The sequence below is a fragment of the Lampetra planeri genome, chromosome 32 (genome assembly GCF_965212315.1).
Source record: "Lampetra planeri chromosome 32, kcLamPlan1.2.h2, whole genome shotgun sequence".
Lineage (NCBI taxonomy): Eukaryota > Metazoa > Chordata > Hyperoartia > Petromyzontiformes > Petromyzontidae > Lampetra > Lampetra planeri.
Window position 1 is genome coordinate 12,247,497 of NC_136138.1, and position 17,013 is coordinate 12,264,509.

A 17,013-nucleotide genomic window follows, 5' to 3' on the forward strand; every position below is an offset into this window, starting at 1 on the left:
GTTGTGTGTGCGTGCACTAACAGCACTTGCCCCAACAGTCCCAGGCTATACGGGGATCTTTGTCAATGTGCTTTGTGCTGCACTTCACATCCAGTGACCTGCCTTTGATTCACGGTCATGTCTCACATCAGTGCACAGCGATGTTTTAACCGGTCCTGGGCCTCAACTAGGTCGACTCGGCCTTAAATGACTACTTCGCTTGGTGCAGGATGTAAACATCAGCATTGGGGAATCAACGGTGGCCACGTGTGGCACTAGCCACACCTTTCTTATGGGTCGTGCAGACCGTAATGGGTGCTCGCTAACAGCAGTTGCCTCAACAGTCTAAGAGGCTCTACGGGACATTTCGTTTCCCCTTGTATATGGACCGGTGGTTCTGTACACCACACCGACGCGCTACAATTACTAGCGACATGGGGTTCGATTCCTGTCCAAGATGCACAATATCAGTGGCAAGCAGCATCCGAACCTGTCGTGATCCTCCGATAGGTCGACTCAGCATAAAATAAGTATGAGGTGCAAAGGCGAATGAGTGGTGTGTTGGTCACACCTGCTTGCTCCAGCACAGCATGAAGGTGCCACACCAACACGCGCGGGTTTAAGTTCTTTGTCATGTTGGTATTCAAGTCGCCTCTCACGTGTAACAATATTGAACACGGTTCATGGAATTGGGCCAAAAATTACGAAGTAGGACCTCCTGAAAATGTTACCTTAAGCCTCAGTGAAACTTTGCTGCATCGAGTATGACAGACTGAGATAAAACTCAACACAGCCAGGAGGCACAGCGGCTACAAAGCAATCAACTCGCCTGTTGAGAATTTTCGAGTTCAATAGTCATCCTTTTTCAGGGGCCATTAAAATGAACACCGCTTTGCTCTATGCAAACGACTGCCCCCACCAAAGCAATGTGGAATTTCCACCACTGGCTCAATGCAGGTGGTGGAGATTCGTGTCACCCAACGCTCACTGGAGCATGGATACGGGTTGACTTGTGTCACTCGGACATTGTCACGTGGTGTCACTGCGGCTCCTCGTGTCACGTGGTGCCACTTGGACGTCTCGTGTCACGTGGTGCCACTGCGGCTCCTCGTGTCACGTGGTGCCACTTGGACGTCTCGTGTCACGTGGTGTCACGTGGTGCCACTTGGACGTCTCGTGTCACGTGGTGCCACTGCGGCTCCTCGTGTCCAGCATCGGACACGAGGCGCTTGGGCGCAATTTCTCCGCCGCGGCCTCGCGCGGTCATCCTCCATTGGCTGCGATGCCTGGATCACGACCCGCGTGCAATCCCAACTCCCATGCTTCTTCGCCTTGTCCAGAGAACACAAGACAAATACACCCCGTATAGCCTTCACATGATTGTGTGGAAAGTGCTCCGAGCGAGTAGCACCTGTGAAGGCCGGCACGGCACACACGAGGGGGGTGGGCGGCCAGCACCACGTCCGGCCGCCTTTGTCTCCCTCGTGGCGATGTTGACACACCGTACCAGGCACTCGATTGAGGCCGAATCTGGACAGGGGAGACCCAGGACCGGTTCAGATAATCGCCACCGGCGATTATCTGAACCGGTGTTGCAGGTCCGGTGTGGGCCCGTGACGCCATCGTCACAGCAGCGGAGCTTCGTCTCGCGTTGCCCCAGAGGGCCCCCCAGAGGGCCCCGACTGTGGGCCCCAGTAGCGAGCTGCCGCCCTCTGCCGTCACAATTGTGCCCAACACTCAGCCCGCACGAGGAGGACCCGGGGATGTTCAAATCCGCATCGAGCATTTCCGCGAGCCGCATGGGGGGATCCCCCCCCCCGGTTAGAACAGACTCGCCCGCACACAGAGCAACAGGCCAGGTGAACCACAACTGGGCTTCACCACAGAGTCCTGGCCCCAGCAACAACAACAACCACAACTGGGCTTCACCACAGACCCCTGGCCCCCAGCAGCAACAACAACCACAACTGGGCTTCACAGACTAATGGGTGGTGGTGGGGTAAAGTGTGGGTGCGCCCACCTATTCCGAATACAATTCCAATGGAAACGGTTACCGGTTTTGCGGTTACCATTTAGCAGAATCGTAATAGGAACACGTCCCAGTAATAAAGGTTACAATACTGTGCAGTAATTTCGTGCTTGATTGTTTTGGTTATGTTAACATTAAACTCAATGTGCTTCATTATTTACAATTAAAGTTGTATTATTTGGGTCTTTCGGCAAAGTCACGTAGATAGGTTAAAAAAAATAACAAAAAACAAAAACAGGAATATGAATTCCTGCAGTCACGAAAGCTTTAAGTCAAGATTTAATTCAAGTTGTGTTACTTTGAACGATAATGTGACTTAGTGAAATTACACAGCTTAGCAGCATGGGACCTGTTCCAGGCCCATCCCATTTATTAAGCACCCACACACATGCTACTGGGACCATTTGCGATCATAACAATAGATCCCCCTGTCCAGAAAGGTCTCAACCCACCTGGAGACGGAATTTCAGGAGCCCTGCTTGGCATGTTTAGAGCGATAGAGACTGAAATGATAAGATGGTGACAGGGATGCCAGTCTACTGAATACAAACGTAAAAAAATAGAGTTCGTCTTCAAATTTTGCTGAATGCCTAAATGATGCATGTGATATTCTAATGAATAGTAAGTCGTGTGATTATGTCCACCACTAGTTGTACGGCAGTGCCAATGACAGAGCTGGAGAAGGTATTATTTGACTTGTCCTTTCACCGACTTGCTCAAGGAAAGCTAAACACAGCACAACTACACAAGCGTGTGGATCAAGCAGAGGAGCCGAAGAGAAAGATGTTCGCTGCATCATGCAATCCATGTCCCTCTCGTCGTACGAGTGCCATACGATAGTACAATGTTGTACAAAATGCCAGTCAAATTGCAGCATTAAAACAGGTCTCTAAAATCAGCCTCTGAGAGCTAATACACGCACCTATGGACAGGTTTAACGCAACAACAAAAACCAAAGAACATCTTTGAATTGTATTTTTATATACATAAACTTAACAGCAGCAAGTTTCAATTCACATGCACAGCTTGGTTTTGTTGCATTAACCTCTGTTCTACATCTGGGCCTAGGACCATGTCTCGTTAACTAGGCCATGACTGGAATGACGACATTGAAATGTGAAAAATATCACAACCGCGAGCAGAAATGAGAGTTGCGCCATTTTGGATGTTGATCTCGTGTTTACAATTACCTATGGGACGAAGTCAAAAATTTTTTATTGTCTTTATTACGACAAATCCCACGATATGCGAATATTTTCGTTGGAGGCTTTGCTTCTGTTATGAACAAGATGTCTTGTAATGTGACATTTTTATTTCCTCTCGAACTTGGACAAAACACGGCAGCCTCGACTTGAGGAGTAGGCAAGGTAGAAAGACACGAAGTGTTGGGATAGTTTTACTTGATGGTTTATAGTTACAGATGACCAGAGATTCGAGGACTCGGTGTCACCTAATCCTGTATTTGGCCTTTCCAAAACACGGTCGAGCACAGTACTCTCTATTAATCCCATGCATACTTTCTTCATATTATCATAGGCTGATTTACCCTATGACTATTAAAGCATCATCTATTTGAATTAGTTGCTACTATCTTCATAATAACACAAACTGTCCACGACTTTCCTTTTTTAAATAATTTAGGAATTACTTTTTTGGAAAATGTAATCCTAAGACATGATCCATGAGTCCATGATAAACAATAGTCCTCTTCTTGACGCACACACGCTGGAGGCAGCGGTATTATGGGATTACTGGGACCCGACTTTAGCAAACCTGTCAACCCCTTATCAGTGCCCTACCTTATTAAATAACAATTCAGACCTTATTGGTCACCCCGTGCCCTTATAAATCTCAAGGTTCATCCTACAAAGTCCCATCACAAGGGAGAAAATAAAACTAAATAGACAAAATTAAAAACAAATTCCCGTATTGAAACGGCTGTACGCCGTATGGGCCTGTACAGGAATGTGGGTAAACCCTATGGGTTTGCTTTAGGAACCCTATTTTTTTGTTTTGCCAACACTGGGAGATGTGATAGGGCTGTCATTATTTAATGCGACAAATGTCATAGATGTTCTATGGTGCCGAACACCACCACACCATAACTTTACCATAAGCACTGTAAATAACCCATCCAAGTCTTCTTCGCGTTAAATTCACACGATAGTTGGATTACATAAATATGCACACTTTTTCACCATTTTGGAGGAAGCCAACAGTGGTTATGATATGGAGAGGGTGACCTCCTCCAAAGAAATGTGGAATTTCCACCACTGGCTTTGGACCGCCAATGAAGACGGGTATTCCCCAATCTTCTTTGGAGATGGGAGGCACGGACTTTTAAAATGTTATTTAACTATTATAATAAACTATTATTTAGAAATGACACTGCTTCATTATTACTCAATATATTAATCATTATCATTACCATGATAGATGTGTATATATACATTGCAGCATGAGAAAACATTGTGTGACAATAGATCAATTGAAGTGTATATCAATCGAACCTTGCTCTCAATTTTCACACAGACACGCACCCGTGACTCGCCGTCGAAAGGATGCCAGTTACAACCCTGGTCAAGAGTCAAATCATCCCATCATCCTTTCTGGGTAGATAGAGTACCATTTCACGGGAACCAACGGTGGCGACGTTATGGGGACTGGCCTTCGCGGGAGGAGTGAAGAACTTCCATCGTTGGCTCAAAACTGCCAAACAAGGGAACGTCACCACCAACCGCTCGTTTGGAGTGTGGAAACAACGTCACCATTTCTCTTGCCGTTCAATATTCTATATTTCTATGTTTCTGATCAAGTCCTAGCTGCCGGCCTTGCCGCTGGCTCGTCCGTTGTGCCGAGACATCGGCGGCACGGCAGTTCGCCCGCCCGAACCGTACAGCCCCAGATTCTTTGCCGCCGCCGACTTGCGTGGCGTCTTGGCGCTGGGGAACGGGTTGAACGCCGGCGCCCGTGGCCCCGCCGACGAGCCGGGCCGCCCCTCGCTCGCGTCCGAGCTGCCGCGCGACTCCACCGAGCGGGCGCTCGCGGCCGACGACGTCGAACTCGTGCGGGACTTGGGCCGCCTCTCGTCCCCGTCCCCGAACACGGGCCGCGAGACGCCTCCTTCCGCCACGGGGCGCTCGTCCGGGACCGCCGCCGCCGCCGCAGAGCTGTTGTCCGAAGACCGAGCATCCTTTGCGCCCGCCGCACTCGCCGCATCTGAGCCGTCCGAAGCGGTCTCCCCGCGTCCATGCGGCTGCGGCGCGAGCTCTTTGGGCCGGGCAATGTCCGGGTTCGCCGGCTTCTCCGAAGCGTCGATGCCGTAGCCGCCGCAGCAACCGGACGACGGCGAGACGGTGCTGGCGGAGCCGCCCTCGGCGGGCTCCTCGGTCACTCCGTCGGAGCGGTGGGGCCCCTCGTCCCCAGCGCTCCCCAAAGTGCTGGTGGAGCCGGCGTCGGAGCCGGAGCCGACGTCGGGGCGGGCGTCGCCGCGCGGCTCGCGACCGTGCGGTGCGGGTTCGTGCTCGTCTCCCGTCACGCCCGCTCCGTCAGGGCTGTCCGGCTTGCAGCGGGAGCCTGCGCCGGCACGGGGGGAGACGTGCCGTTCGTTTGGCTTTGCCGCCAAAGCACGAGCGAGCACCTGGCCAACAACTCCCCCCTGCACGTGAAGGAGATGAGGGTGCCCGACTTGGTTTAGGAAGGTCGCGAGTTCCAATCCTGGCCAGGGGTTGACTCGGCCTATCATTGCTCCGGGGTACATAAAAAGCTGGTACCAGTTTGAGCATCGTCAACAATGGATGACCAAGCAGAGACTGCTCACACCCCCGCCCATCACTCATCACCCCTCGCACCCAGGACAGTGTGGAATTTCTGCCAATGGATCTAGTCTCCACTCTTGCTGAAGTGTTCTGTATATAAGTCAAACATCAAATTGCCTCTCTGATAAAACAAGGGTGTAGCAGTATTCTAAAAAATGTTTTATTTTACCAGGTAAGGATCACTGAGCTATACAGCTCTTTTTCAGAAGCAACCTGGCCACAAATGATAGCTCAACAAACTGGCTTATCAAGTGGAAAACAATTTCAGCCAAATACTTTAAACACGTGATGTTGATTCTAAATGTGGAGGGAAAAACCGGAAGACCCGGAGAAAAATCCATGCACCCACGGGGAGAGAGATACGCAAACTCAAAATATACCGCAGGCGTCAGGGCCGGGATCGAACCCACGGCCTCCTGCATTACCAGGCGAGGTAGTTAACATCTCGCCACCCGGCGGGAATTCGATATTGCTATGGTGGAGGCCGGTCTATCCGTACACGGCCACGTACAAAAATGCACACACACGTGACTGTGCACACGGATAGAATATTTTTACCTCTACACGACCAGCATAGCAACAACATTGACCAGGATTTGAGCTCGGGACCCCGGCACCTGCAGCGAACATGGCTATTACGAGCCCTAGCAAAGTCCCGTGACACGCGAGGGCATCGTCACCTGGGGCGCTGTCGCTGCTGCTCCGGCGGCTGCGTGCGCCCGCGCTGCGCTTGGCGGTGGCGCCCTCCACCACCCCGTCGCGCACCACCGTGCAGTTCCTCTCGCAGGCCGTGCGCTGCAGCTGCTTGCTCAGCATCAGGTGGTTGAGCACAGGTGGGGGCTCCATGCTGGGCCCCGACAGTAGCATGGGCCTAGGCTCTGCAAAGACAAAGATCCCTCCTATAGCCTGAACAAACTTTTGGGTCAAGTGCTGTTAGCGAGCGCCTATGAAGGCCGGCACAGCACATGAGGGGGTGGGTTGCCAGCACCATGCCCGGCTGCCTTTCTCTCCCTAGTGGCGATGTTTACACACCACACCAGGTACTCTTTTGAGGTCGAGTCGATCTAGGGGAGGCCTAGGACCGGTTCAGGTAATCGTCACTGGTGTTGGCCTTGAGCAGGAATCGAACTCGGGTGGCAGGTTTGTAGCGCGGCATGCTAACCGCTCCCCACTAGGCTCTGCACATGCACGCACACAGATGCCGACAGGTGGCCAGGTTGACAGGCAGACCAAGAGACAAACGATCGACCTGAGGGACAACGTAGAGGAGGAGGCACCTGTACGGGGGCACACCAGGTGCGTCTGCAGCCTCTGCCGGTGACGGATGCGCCCGTACTGGCGCGTCAGAGCCTGGATGTCGGTGCTCATGCGCTCCATCATCATGCTGTTGAGCGCTGCCTGGTGCTCGTGTGCGGCCGTGCGGCCCGAGCCCACGGCCCCCGGGCTCGCCTCGGCTACGCTGCGGCCACGGCCGCCCCCACCGCCACCGCCGCCCTCCTCCCCGGCGTGGTCTACGGCACAGGGAGGGGGAAGCCGTTACAGCGTCGCCAGCATCGACGTCGTCGTCATCGCTACCCGTCATCGTCACCACCACCGTCATTGTCAGTATCGTTGTCGTCATCACCACCAGGATTATCGTCATCACTACCATCATCGTCAGAATCGTCGTCATCACTGTCATTGTCAAAATCATCGTCAATATCGTCGTCAATATCGTCGTCGTCAGCATCACGACAGTCATCGTCAGCATCGCTGTTATTGTCAACATTGAGGTGATCTCCGCTCTCAGCATTGTAATTCGTTCCCATTGTCGGCACCATCACCGAGTGTCAGTATCATCTTTTTAATCTGCATCAGTGACGTCATGCATATGATCATCGTTAATTGTTATAAAGTTTCATCATCAGGCTCATATACAACATGATATTTAATCATTAATTATCAGGTTCATCTTAGTATAAATATAACGAGCATAATTTCATGAATATCATCATTTACATAACAATGTTCATCACTGTAACTAATTCAATAAAAAATAGCTCACGATCTTGAAGACCAACATACACATCACTGTGATATTCATCAGCGACCTCGTCATCACATCACCAGTGTAATTGTATGCTGGTCAGAATGATTAAATATCATAAAGAGATCTACAGTCAGATTTTTCATAGTCAAGTGCCCAGATGTTGCCCATCAACTCACTCCTCATTCAAACCGAGGATCTTGGTGTTTGGATGTCAGTGTGGGTTAGAGCATTGGCTCAACTCATGATCGGGAAGCACGAGTTCAAGAGGTCAGAGGTTGAGTCAGCTCCTCCTTCCTGGGTCGACAAAATCATTCCCGCTTTTTAGGAAGTCAACAGTGGGTGTTCTCTAAAAATATTGCCACCAAGCAAAGGACTGTGAACACCACTTCTGGCTCAGGATCGCTCACAGACGAGCACCACCACCCCACTGGTCGTGTGAGTGGAGACACCACACAGTCACATCCGTAGACAACAGCTCTTTAATGGATGCTGCTGGAATGCACTGCATCCCTGGTTGTTTGCATGCCTTTCCCGTGAAGTGCGGCCTCTCGTACACTTAAACCAATCGCGACCGTGGGATGCTTTTGGCCCATGTGAAGACTACGATCCCTGTACCATAATCAAAACAGCTCTGCTATTTAAATGCAAGCCGGTGTGCCCCAATTTGTCACGGCGAGTGTGTTCACACTCGCAGCCGCCTCACTCGAGTCCACAGCAAGACGCTGACTGGATTCGACCTGAAATGGAGTATTTTACTCCTGACCTGCACCTCGCCTCCAGAGCCACTCAGCAGTGGCTCTCACCGCCAGCCTCTCGGCCACCTCCCTCCCCATCGTCACCGTCGTCTCAGTCGTCAGCTCGAGCGGTATCGCCCCTACCTCGGAGGCTCGGGACGTGCGGCCGCTGTGTCCCCACCTGCCAGAGGCCCCCCAAGGGGCCCAGGCAGGTGACCGGGATGGCGGCGGTGTCGTCGTCCTCCAGCTCCAGGTCGTCGTCGCTGTCGCGGTCCCGGCTCCCCAGCACCGGCACGCTGCACGCAACGCACGCACAGCAACGCACGCTTCACTCACCAGAACGCACGCGCAAAGTGTATCGATAGAGGGACTTCATGAGGCCACGGGAACCAGACACAATCACCGCTTGTGAACGATGTGGTAGCCATTTGAAATTAGTAAAGTTAACAAATTATTCTAGATTTGAAGTTTTCGTGACTGCAAGGAAGCTTGTGTTGCCTCCGAAATGTCGTGATTTAATTTTGTTATTTTCATTGTATTATTATTTTTATTTATTTCTTTTACAAATGATGTACTATTATTAGCCACATCGATACTACTTAAGAATTTGCTACCTTAGGTGGGAGCAATTTCCGCTCTGGCCCATGAACTAAATGTGACAGCATCTCAAGACTCTCCAGAAACGATGGGCGTGTTTATTTTGTAGAGGCACTCTGGCAAAGGCCCAGGTGAACGAGAAGGCCATGAGCATAGACTTGAATAGAGGCGGGAAGCCAACAGCACCGATGGCCGAGGGAAGGAAGTTCAAGACTATGGGGTAGGGGGGGCAGCAAAGGAGCAACCCACGCCCACACACACACACGCACAGAACTAAACACAAGAAGCCATGCACAGGCATGCACGCATCACACAAAGGTAAAAAAACAATTAAATGTTATCGACCAGCTCCATTCCTCGCGAGCCCCCATGGTACGGCGTTCTGTAATTACCGATCATTACAAGCAGCGTGTAGTGGCTCCAACTGCACACACACACACGTGTGCACAGACACGCGGACACGTGGTGTTGTAGCAGCGTACCCGTGCGCGCCGTGAGGCTTCACGTGGGCCTGGAAGGGCGTGATGTTGTAGGTGTACTTCTCTCGAAGCTCCACCAGCTGGGGGAACGGGAACGGAGCCATGGAGTACACCGTCTGCGTACGACGGAGACAGGGCCAGGTGTTCAACCGGGAGCAACGTCAGAACCACCTCCGTCACATCGAGTGAACCAATACAGAGACACCTATGAGACAATGGCACCGCTTGGTCAACCGCCACATAAAAGTTAATGTCGGTGACATAGGAATTTGGCTTATATTCGGAAGAGATAAATAAACTAATTGTTTTGACTGCTATGCACGGAAAGTGCACCGCCCCCAATAGTGTGGATCGCTTCAAAGGATCACGGAACGAGATCTGAGAATGAGTTTTGAGAGATCGACTCTTTGTGGGTCATTCTCAACAAAAACCCACCAACGACACAATGAATCCGTTCAGAATTATAAACGTCATCGCCCCACGACTCGAGAAATCTTGCCCCCTTGCAAGACCGGATGCAGTCGTATTGTGCCACATAAGGACGGCTGCCACCGGGGGCGCTCCTTTTAAATCCCGCGTTTGAGTCCCGATGCGACCCGCTTTGTCGAGTGCGGAGTGCTCCGGGCCCCGCGTGTCGAGGCGGGCGCGCCCTGTCACCGGTGCGAGCGTCGTCCCCACCTGCATGAGCTCTTTGCAGTCGACGAGGTTCTTCTCGAGCATCTCCTGCGTGAGCTGGCCCATGGCGCTGTAGAACTCGTCCGCACTGCGGCAGTGCTCGATCCGCCTGGGCACCACGCGCGCAGGGGGTGGGGGAACCTCTTCCTTACCGAGGCCCAAACACGGCTTCCAAATATGTTTGGTGGTGGGCCACACACACCTCAGCGTAATCCAATAATAATGTGGGCAATGGTTAGGGCTTACACAAAAATTTGAAAACAAGGTTGCAAAGTCAGAAATATTCCCCTCTAGTGCCCAATCGGTGTAGCTAAGATGCTCCGAGTGGGAAGCCTCATGTGGGCCCATATCCAGTCCACAAGGCGTAGGTTCCAAACCCACTTTTTGTAAAGGTCTCTGTCAAGACGCGACGATGTGAGCCCTCCATGTACCGTAGCGGCTTGAACACAGCGAGGCACCGGATCCCCGGATGACCCCACGACCCCGCGACCCCTCGCCCGGCCATCGCTTACTCTCCAAGCTTGGCCCAGATGGCGAGGGCCACGCGCAGGATGACCTCGGAACCCTCGAAGAAGAGAGAGTCCCAGATGCGCAGCACGGCTGCCTTGGGCAGGCACGTGGCAAACAGCGTGAGGAACCACTGCATGGTGAACACGTTGGTGAGCGGCGGTTCGTAGCTGCCTGCACGCACGCACACACAAAGACCGTCAGGGAAGCTCCGTCAGTCGAGGTTTCTCTTGAGTATCCATCTGGTTTGAGTGTGAAGGGTTTTTACTGGGATTGTGTTGTAAAGCACTGAGGCCTTGAGTGAATGGCGCTATGTAAAATAGACTTTTACTTTCTAAACATCCCCCAAGTAGCGTACACTCAGACTTAGTCTAACAGCTCACGGTGTTGTCCCATCCGTCCTGTGCTCCGCCACCTGACTGCAAGCCAAACGCGTCGCTTTCTAGTTATTTCCTGAAGCTCCTCCACATCGGCATTCCCTCCCATTATCTCTTTTCCCTAAGCTCTTGTAATATTAATAATGATTTCAACTTTTAACGCGCACAATATTCGCTCAATCTTGAAGAGATAGAACAACTCAGAGGTGCGAGGAAGCAGACAAGTGGGATGGCAGCAGCCAATCTCTACGGTCCTCTATATATTAAGATGTTCAGTCACTTACTACATCCAATTTAACTACCGGTTTAGATATTAATTACCGATGCCCCCACATACTCCCACATGACCACCCCACGTGACCCCCACCTGTCCCTCCGGTGTCGCGGTTGGCGGCACGCTGCAGGCCGTCCAGGTGCAGCGAGAGGTCGGGCAGACGCAGACGCAGCAGGTCTCGGAAGACGGCCATCTCCACGGACAACGAGCGCAGGTTGTTGGCGAAGTAGCTGTCGGGCAGCACCTTGTCGATCAAGTAAATCATCACCTGACCAGCGGGGCAGCAGCCAGGGGGCAGCACACGCCACGCCGAGTGAGCACAGGAGCCGTGGTGGAAACACAATTGGGGCGGGAACTACAGGGGGCAGCAGTGAGGAAGCAAGGAAGGCTGCGATGAACAAGGGGGGGGGGGGGATGAAGGAGGTGGCAGCACTGAAAGGGGGTGGTAGCGAAATCAACAAAGGAGGTGGTGGTGAAGAGGGTGGCATGACAATGGGGTGGTAAAGAAGGGGGTGGTAGTGAAAGGGGAAGCAATGGAGAGAGTGACAAAGGCAGGAAGGTGCAGGTATAATGTAGCAATTGGGAAAAGTCCGATAATTATAATTGGGTAAAATGGAATAAACAGAAAGGTGTGGAAAGAAAAATATTAAAGGGCAAATTGTGTTGCCAAGTGCTTGAGAAGGCAATCACCAGGCAAATATATTTGTTATTTATTTTGCAGGGAAAAAAAACTTTAGATTCACCTGTCGCAGATTTGAACGATAAAATTCCAAGTCGCTGCCTTATTGCGATCTTACAATCCATACATTATACAAGTCGGGTCCCACGTTGTCTGTAGGCATGGCAGTACAGTGGGAGATGGTGGAAACTCACTAAGCCAAAAGTTCCATTAAGATCAGCTCCGAAGGATAACACAGCCAGGAAGCAGGAAGCCGAGAGACATCCGCTCAGCAGGGACACGTCACACACGTTACACGCGGACACACCTCCACAACCACCGACATTCGCCACCAAGTGGCGGTGATGTCACCAAGGCGCTTGTGCCAGGCTAGGTGCACCTTGAGGCAACGTAACGTGATGAAGGCTCACTCACAGGAGGTCACAGCACAGACCCAGGTGCTATGGATTGACTGGCTGAGATCACTGGCGTCTAATTTCAAGTCCAGCAGTCGAAATTCCACATTCCAATGGCTGGAGCCAAAATAAACATGGGATTTAATTACCTCTTTTTCTGGATATAATTGGCAAAAGGCTGATTGTTCGCTAACTGACGGCGCCTGTCGAGGAGACTACGGCTCGAGAGGGGAGGGGCCCATGCCAGCTCCATATTCCTATCTTGGCCCAGGGCTATATTCCCGGATTTGGATAAAGTCTATATAGACATGTGAGCAATAATACCTCTACAGATTATGGAAACACTTTCTTCAGCCTAGCGGCCTTCTGTAGGTAGCACTGTTCCCCAGCAGTACTGTGCTGACAGTGCGTAACAAAGCGAACCAAGATCCCTGTACAACACCACGAGAGCGAGTCACGTCACGGGTCCTCCTCCAACTCCCATCTCCAGCCCTCGGGGTGAAACCTGCGACACGGTAACGACGAGGGAGGCTCAGGCCCGTGGTGGTGGTGGTGGGAGGGGGGGGGGCACCTTGAGCGCCTCGCCCTCGTCCCCCTCGGTGACCTCCAGCACGAGTGCGGCCAGCACGTTGAAGCCCTGGCAGTAGCCCACGGCCTTGTTCCAGCGAGCGTACGCGAGCAGCACACGCTTCAGCACCACACGGTCACCCTCGGCCTCGCGCCCGCAGTACGCGCTGCAGCCCGTGCGATGCAGGTCCTGCAGCGGCAGACGCAGCAGGAGTGGCAGCAGCAGGAGCAGCGGGGTGGCCGTGCTGTGCATGAGCAAACTAAGGAAATGCCCAGGGCCTCAAACAGCTCCGTTTGGGATGGGGGGGGGGGGGGGGTTCCCAGATTCATGAACATACAAGGTTGGATGAAACGCTAGCTCGAGTTAAAAAGCTGATGGACATTACAATCTAATAAACATGAAATACGAATTCGTCTATCCCCATCCCGTCTGTATAGCTCATCTCATTAAACTCCATCTGTGTCTCTTGTCTACGTTGCTCTCATTTCACTACTTCTGTCTCATCTACATCTATCTTATCTCATCTACCTACAGCTCAATCTTTTGTCTACATTTTCTCACCTCCCTACATCTGTATATTTGGTCTATATCTCTTCTGTCCTCTCGCTAGGAGTTAAAACAAATAGAAAATGGGTGCTCCCAATAGGTCCGGGAGGAGGAGGGTTGAGGGTGAGCGCTTGTTTCTTGAACAGACAGCGAGTTCCGGACCTTTACAATCTGCGCGCCCATCGATTCATCGTCGGGGTTGCTGCGATCGTTGAAGGCGAAACGTAGCGTCTTCTCCCAGTCGATGGCGTTGCTCTCCAGATACTGGTCAGCCAGAGTGAGCCACACCTGTAGAACAGGGCCAGAGTGAGACACCTGTAACGGAGCTTTCCGATCAGAACCACCACATCTCACCCACTAGCAGTCAGCCCAGACAACAACAAACACTCGAGAACTACACCAGCAGATCTCTGTTCCGTGTTTCCACATTTAAACAAACGTATGTGTTGAGTCCATCGAAATCAAGGTCTAAATTTTCCACATTTCAAAAAAACACCTGCAAATGATTCCATTGGGCTCACACGGCAGGCAAATAGCCCCCGCTGCGAAACCGCCGCAAACCGCGTCAGAATCACAGCACCGGCATGATGGTCGCGAATAGCAAACGTGGTCCCAGAGCCCAGACGTGTGGGAGTGCCTCACCCTCCTGCGCCAGTCCTTGCAAATGCCGGTGGGCAGACGGGCCACTGCCTTGAGGGCATCGTACCACTGTGGGACACGGGACAACGTTCCATTGAATCATCATCGCCGGCGTCACTATCATCATAACATCAACATAATCATCACCACCGCCCTCATCATGAGCATCATTTTCAACATCAACATTATAGATATCATCATCATCAATATCAAGGTGATTAACAGTAACATCGTCACTGTCATAATCATCGCTGTCAACGTAATCATTATCATCATCATCTGCTGGTTGCAAGCCTTCCCGTGCCATCACTATCCCCTCAAGGTCTGGTGGGGGAGGGTGGCATGGTGCATCACCACACGCTTATTATTATAATAATAATTATTGTTATGCACCGATTGGAGGCTCATTAGATCTAATTCGTCATCGTTGGCTGTCACGTTTAGAGTGGAAAGTGCTGTAATTAAGAAGCACCTGCAGTTTACATAAACATATGTTAGTTGGCCCCAGCAACGGACGGCAGTATTTCCCAAGTGGACAAACAAACGTTCCAACGGGCCACAACAGAACACCGACCTGTCACTCCCAGCACTTACAAAGCAAATCCCTGGTCCATGACCACAGCAACGGTCAAACAGCACAGCAACACATCCGGGCTGCCAACAGCATCGAGATGAGGCTCTACGCGACTTACCGCACCGTCACATTTAATTGCATTCCCTCATCTCCCAATAGAGTTTAACCGTGACGGCCGCTGCCCGTCGTTTGACTGTTTGTCTGCCCAATGCTCGTTTTAAATCAAGATTGGGTAAAACTGAATTAATTGAAAATGCCAATCAAGTGCAATATGGTTGGCCATTAATCGGCAAGTTAATTGCATAAAATAAATATGAAATCAATGCTGTCGCAGTGTCATGGTTAGCACACGGGACTTGCGATCTAGAAGTGGCTGGTTGGATCTGCCAGCGGATTTTTTGTTTAATGCTCCCAGCCTCTGTCCACCAATCAGCGCAGCACAGCGAATGGATCGGCAGATGGTGTGGTGGGGTAAACTGTGGGTGCTCCCCCCTCTTCAAAGATGTGTGGCCAGCGTGGAACAGGAGGCTAAATATTCTCTTGTGGGGCTTACAGAGCTTCCTCAAGCGGAGGAGGCCTTTCCGTCAGCGGTGGCATGAGCGAGACAGGGTACTGCAATGTACGATCAGAAGCTTAACGAGTTCACACCCTGGCCGAGGGTCAACTCAGCCAATCATCCAGGTTTTATAAAAACAAGTACCACTTTGTGGAAGTTTGAGGAGGTTATTCAAAAGATAAGACCGCCCCCTTCCATTGGGAATGTGGAATTTCCACCACTGCCTCAAGGTATGCAATGCACATTAGTGCTGCCTCATGGCTAATGCCCGGGTGCCGGTTTGAATTCCTGCATTACAATGCAGCTCCCTAAGCCACATTGCGGCCACTCAGGCCCAACTTGGCGTGTCCTCGAAAGAAGGGAGGTGGATATACCTCGTCCCACACAGAGCCGTTACTTCTTGAGGAGACGCAGACAAATTGAGCAAACAAATTTATAATTTTGCTTCGAAACCACATTCCTGGAATTCAAAACAAGCGAGGTAAGCGGTCGTCGTCTGCATCTCCCCGCTGCGCCGAAACGCCATGCAGTGACAGTCTGGTACTCTACAGTAGACTACTGTACCACTGGATTGTGCGTCCCACAAGTTGACTGCGATTCTCAGTGGCTTCAGTAGCATATCTTATCCCCCGTCTTTTACATGACATTTTTCATATATAATATTTATATATAATTGTATCGATATTATGGATATACCAGGGCAGCCCACCAACGAATTAGCCTGCTATTTCGCAGGCGCTCTGCGCAACAGATGCCGACAGATCGCTGGGCGTCTTAGAATGGCAGCTTCTTAAAGCCAAGTGGACAACCTTCTCCAGAAGCACGAAGCACGGCTGCCTTCGTCTCACCTGCTGAAAGCCATCAGCTCCCGGTGATGGCGCCACAGTGAACTTGAGTCGAGTGTCGATGCCTGTGTGGTACAGAATCACACACACACACCCAGACAGACACACCACACACAGCACATGCATTAATGGAGCACACCACAGTATATTGAAGGTTCTGCATACACGGCACCAATACGTATGTATATACAGTATTTTGAACTTCTTTCGCACCATACGTAGCCAACCGTGCTAATCGAAGGTGCGTGGGAAGGACACCAAACTAAACACAAAAAGCAGTTCTAAAGAGATTAGTATTTAATTTAGAGCAGCATACTTCTAAACTTCACCCGACCGTGGTACTCTCAGTGAAGCACTCGGCTCAAATCCCATTTCAGGGGTCGACTCAGCCACCATCTCTCTGGGATCAAGGGATAATGAGGACCACTTTGTGGATGTCCTACGGAGATACCGGTCACGCCGTAGAAATGTGGGGACGGTTCCCCCACTGGTTCGGGGCCACCAATGGAGAGGAAGCCCACCGCACGCTCACGTGAGCTGGGGGACGACGCTTGGCTACTTGCTAGAGTCGTGGCTTTCGAGGAGTAAAGTTGGACATTGACAAATGCGACCAACGGCAGCAGGTTACCAGCGCCTTGTTCTTCCTGCCGGATCATGGAAGAAGCAAACCACACATGAATGCATTTAAATTCTATCATCACAAATAATAATAC

At 51.5% G+C, this 17,013-nt stretch overlaps 1 protein-coding gene across 2 annotated transcripts in view; it reads right to left on the reverse strand.

The window, feature by feature from the left end:
• Nucleotides 1-2,969: 2,969 nt before the first annotated feature.
• The window catches only part of TBC1D30 (TBC1 domain family member 30), a 45,618-nt gene continuing 31,574 nt past the window's right edge, over nucleotides 2,970-17,013 (reverse strand). For both annotated transcript variants that reach the window (XM_078609817.1, XM_078609818.1), the window contains 12 exons: nucleotides 16,304-16,365; nucleotides 14,329-14,394; nucleotides 13,849-13,974; nucleotides 13,144-13,329; nucleotides 11,592-11,766; nucleotides 10,853-11,021; nucleotides 10,344-10,449; nucleotides 9,669-9,781; nucleotides 8,734-8,885; nucleotides 7,104-7,337; nucleotides 6,507-6,704; nucleotides 2,970-5,584 (listed from right to left, as the gene is read on the reverse strand). In XM_078609817.1, the coding sequence (XP_078465943.1) occupies nucleotides 4,827-5,584; nucleotides 6,507-6,704; nucleotides 7,104-7,337; nucleotides 8,734-8,885; nucleotides 9,669-9,781; nucleotides 10,344-10,449; nucleotides 10,853-11,021; nucleotides 11,592-11,766; nucleotides 13,144-13,329; nucleotides 13,849-13,974; nucleotides 14,329-14,394; nucleotides 16,304-16,365 (2,345 nt within the window). In that variant the 3' untranslated portion in view covers nucleotides 2,970-4,826. The remainder of the gene's footprint in view (nucleotides 5,585-6,506; nucleotides 6,705-7,103; nucleotides 7,338-8,733; nucleotides 8,886-9,668; nucleotides 9,782-10,343; nucleotides 10,450-10,852; nucleotides 11,022-11,591; nucleotides 11,767-13,143; nucleotides 13,330-13,848; nucleotides 13,975-14,328; nucleotides 14,395-16,303; nucleotides 16,366-17,013) is intronic.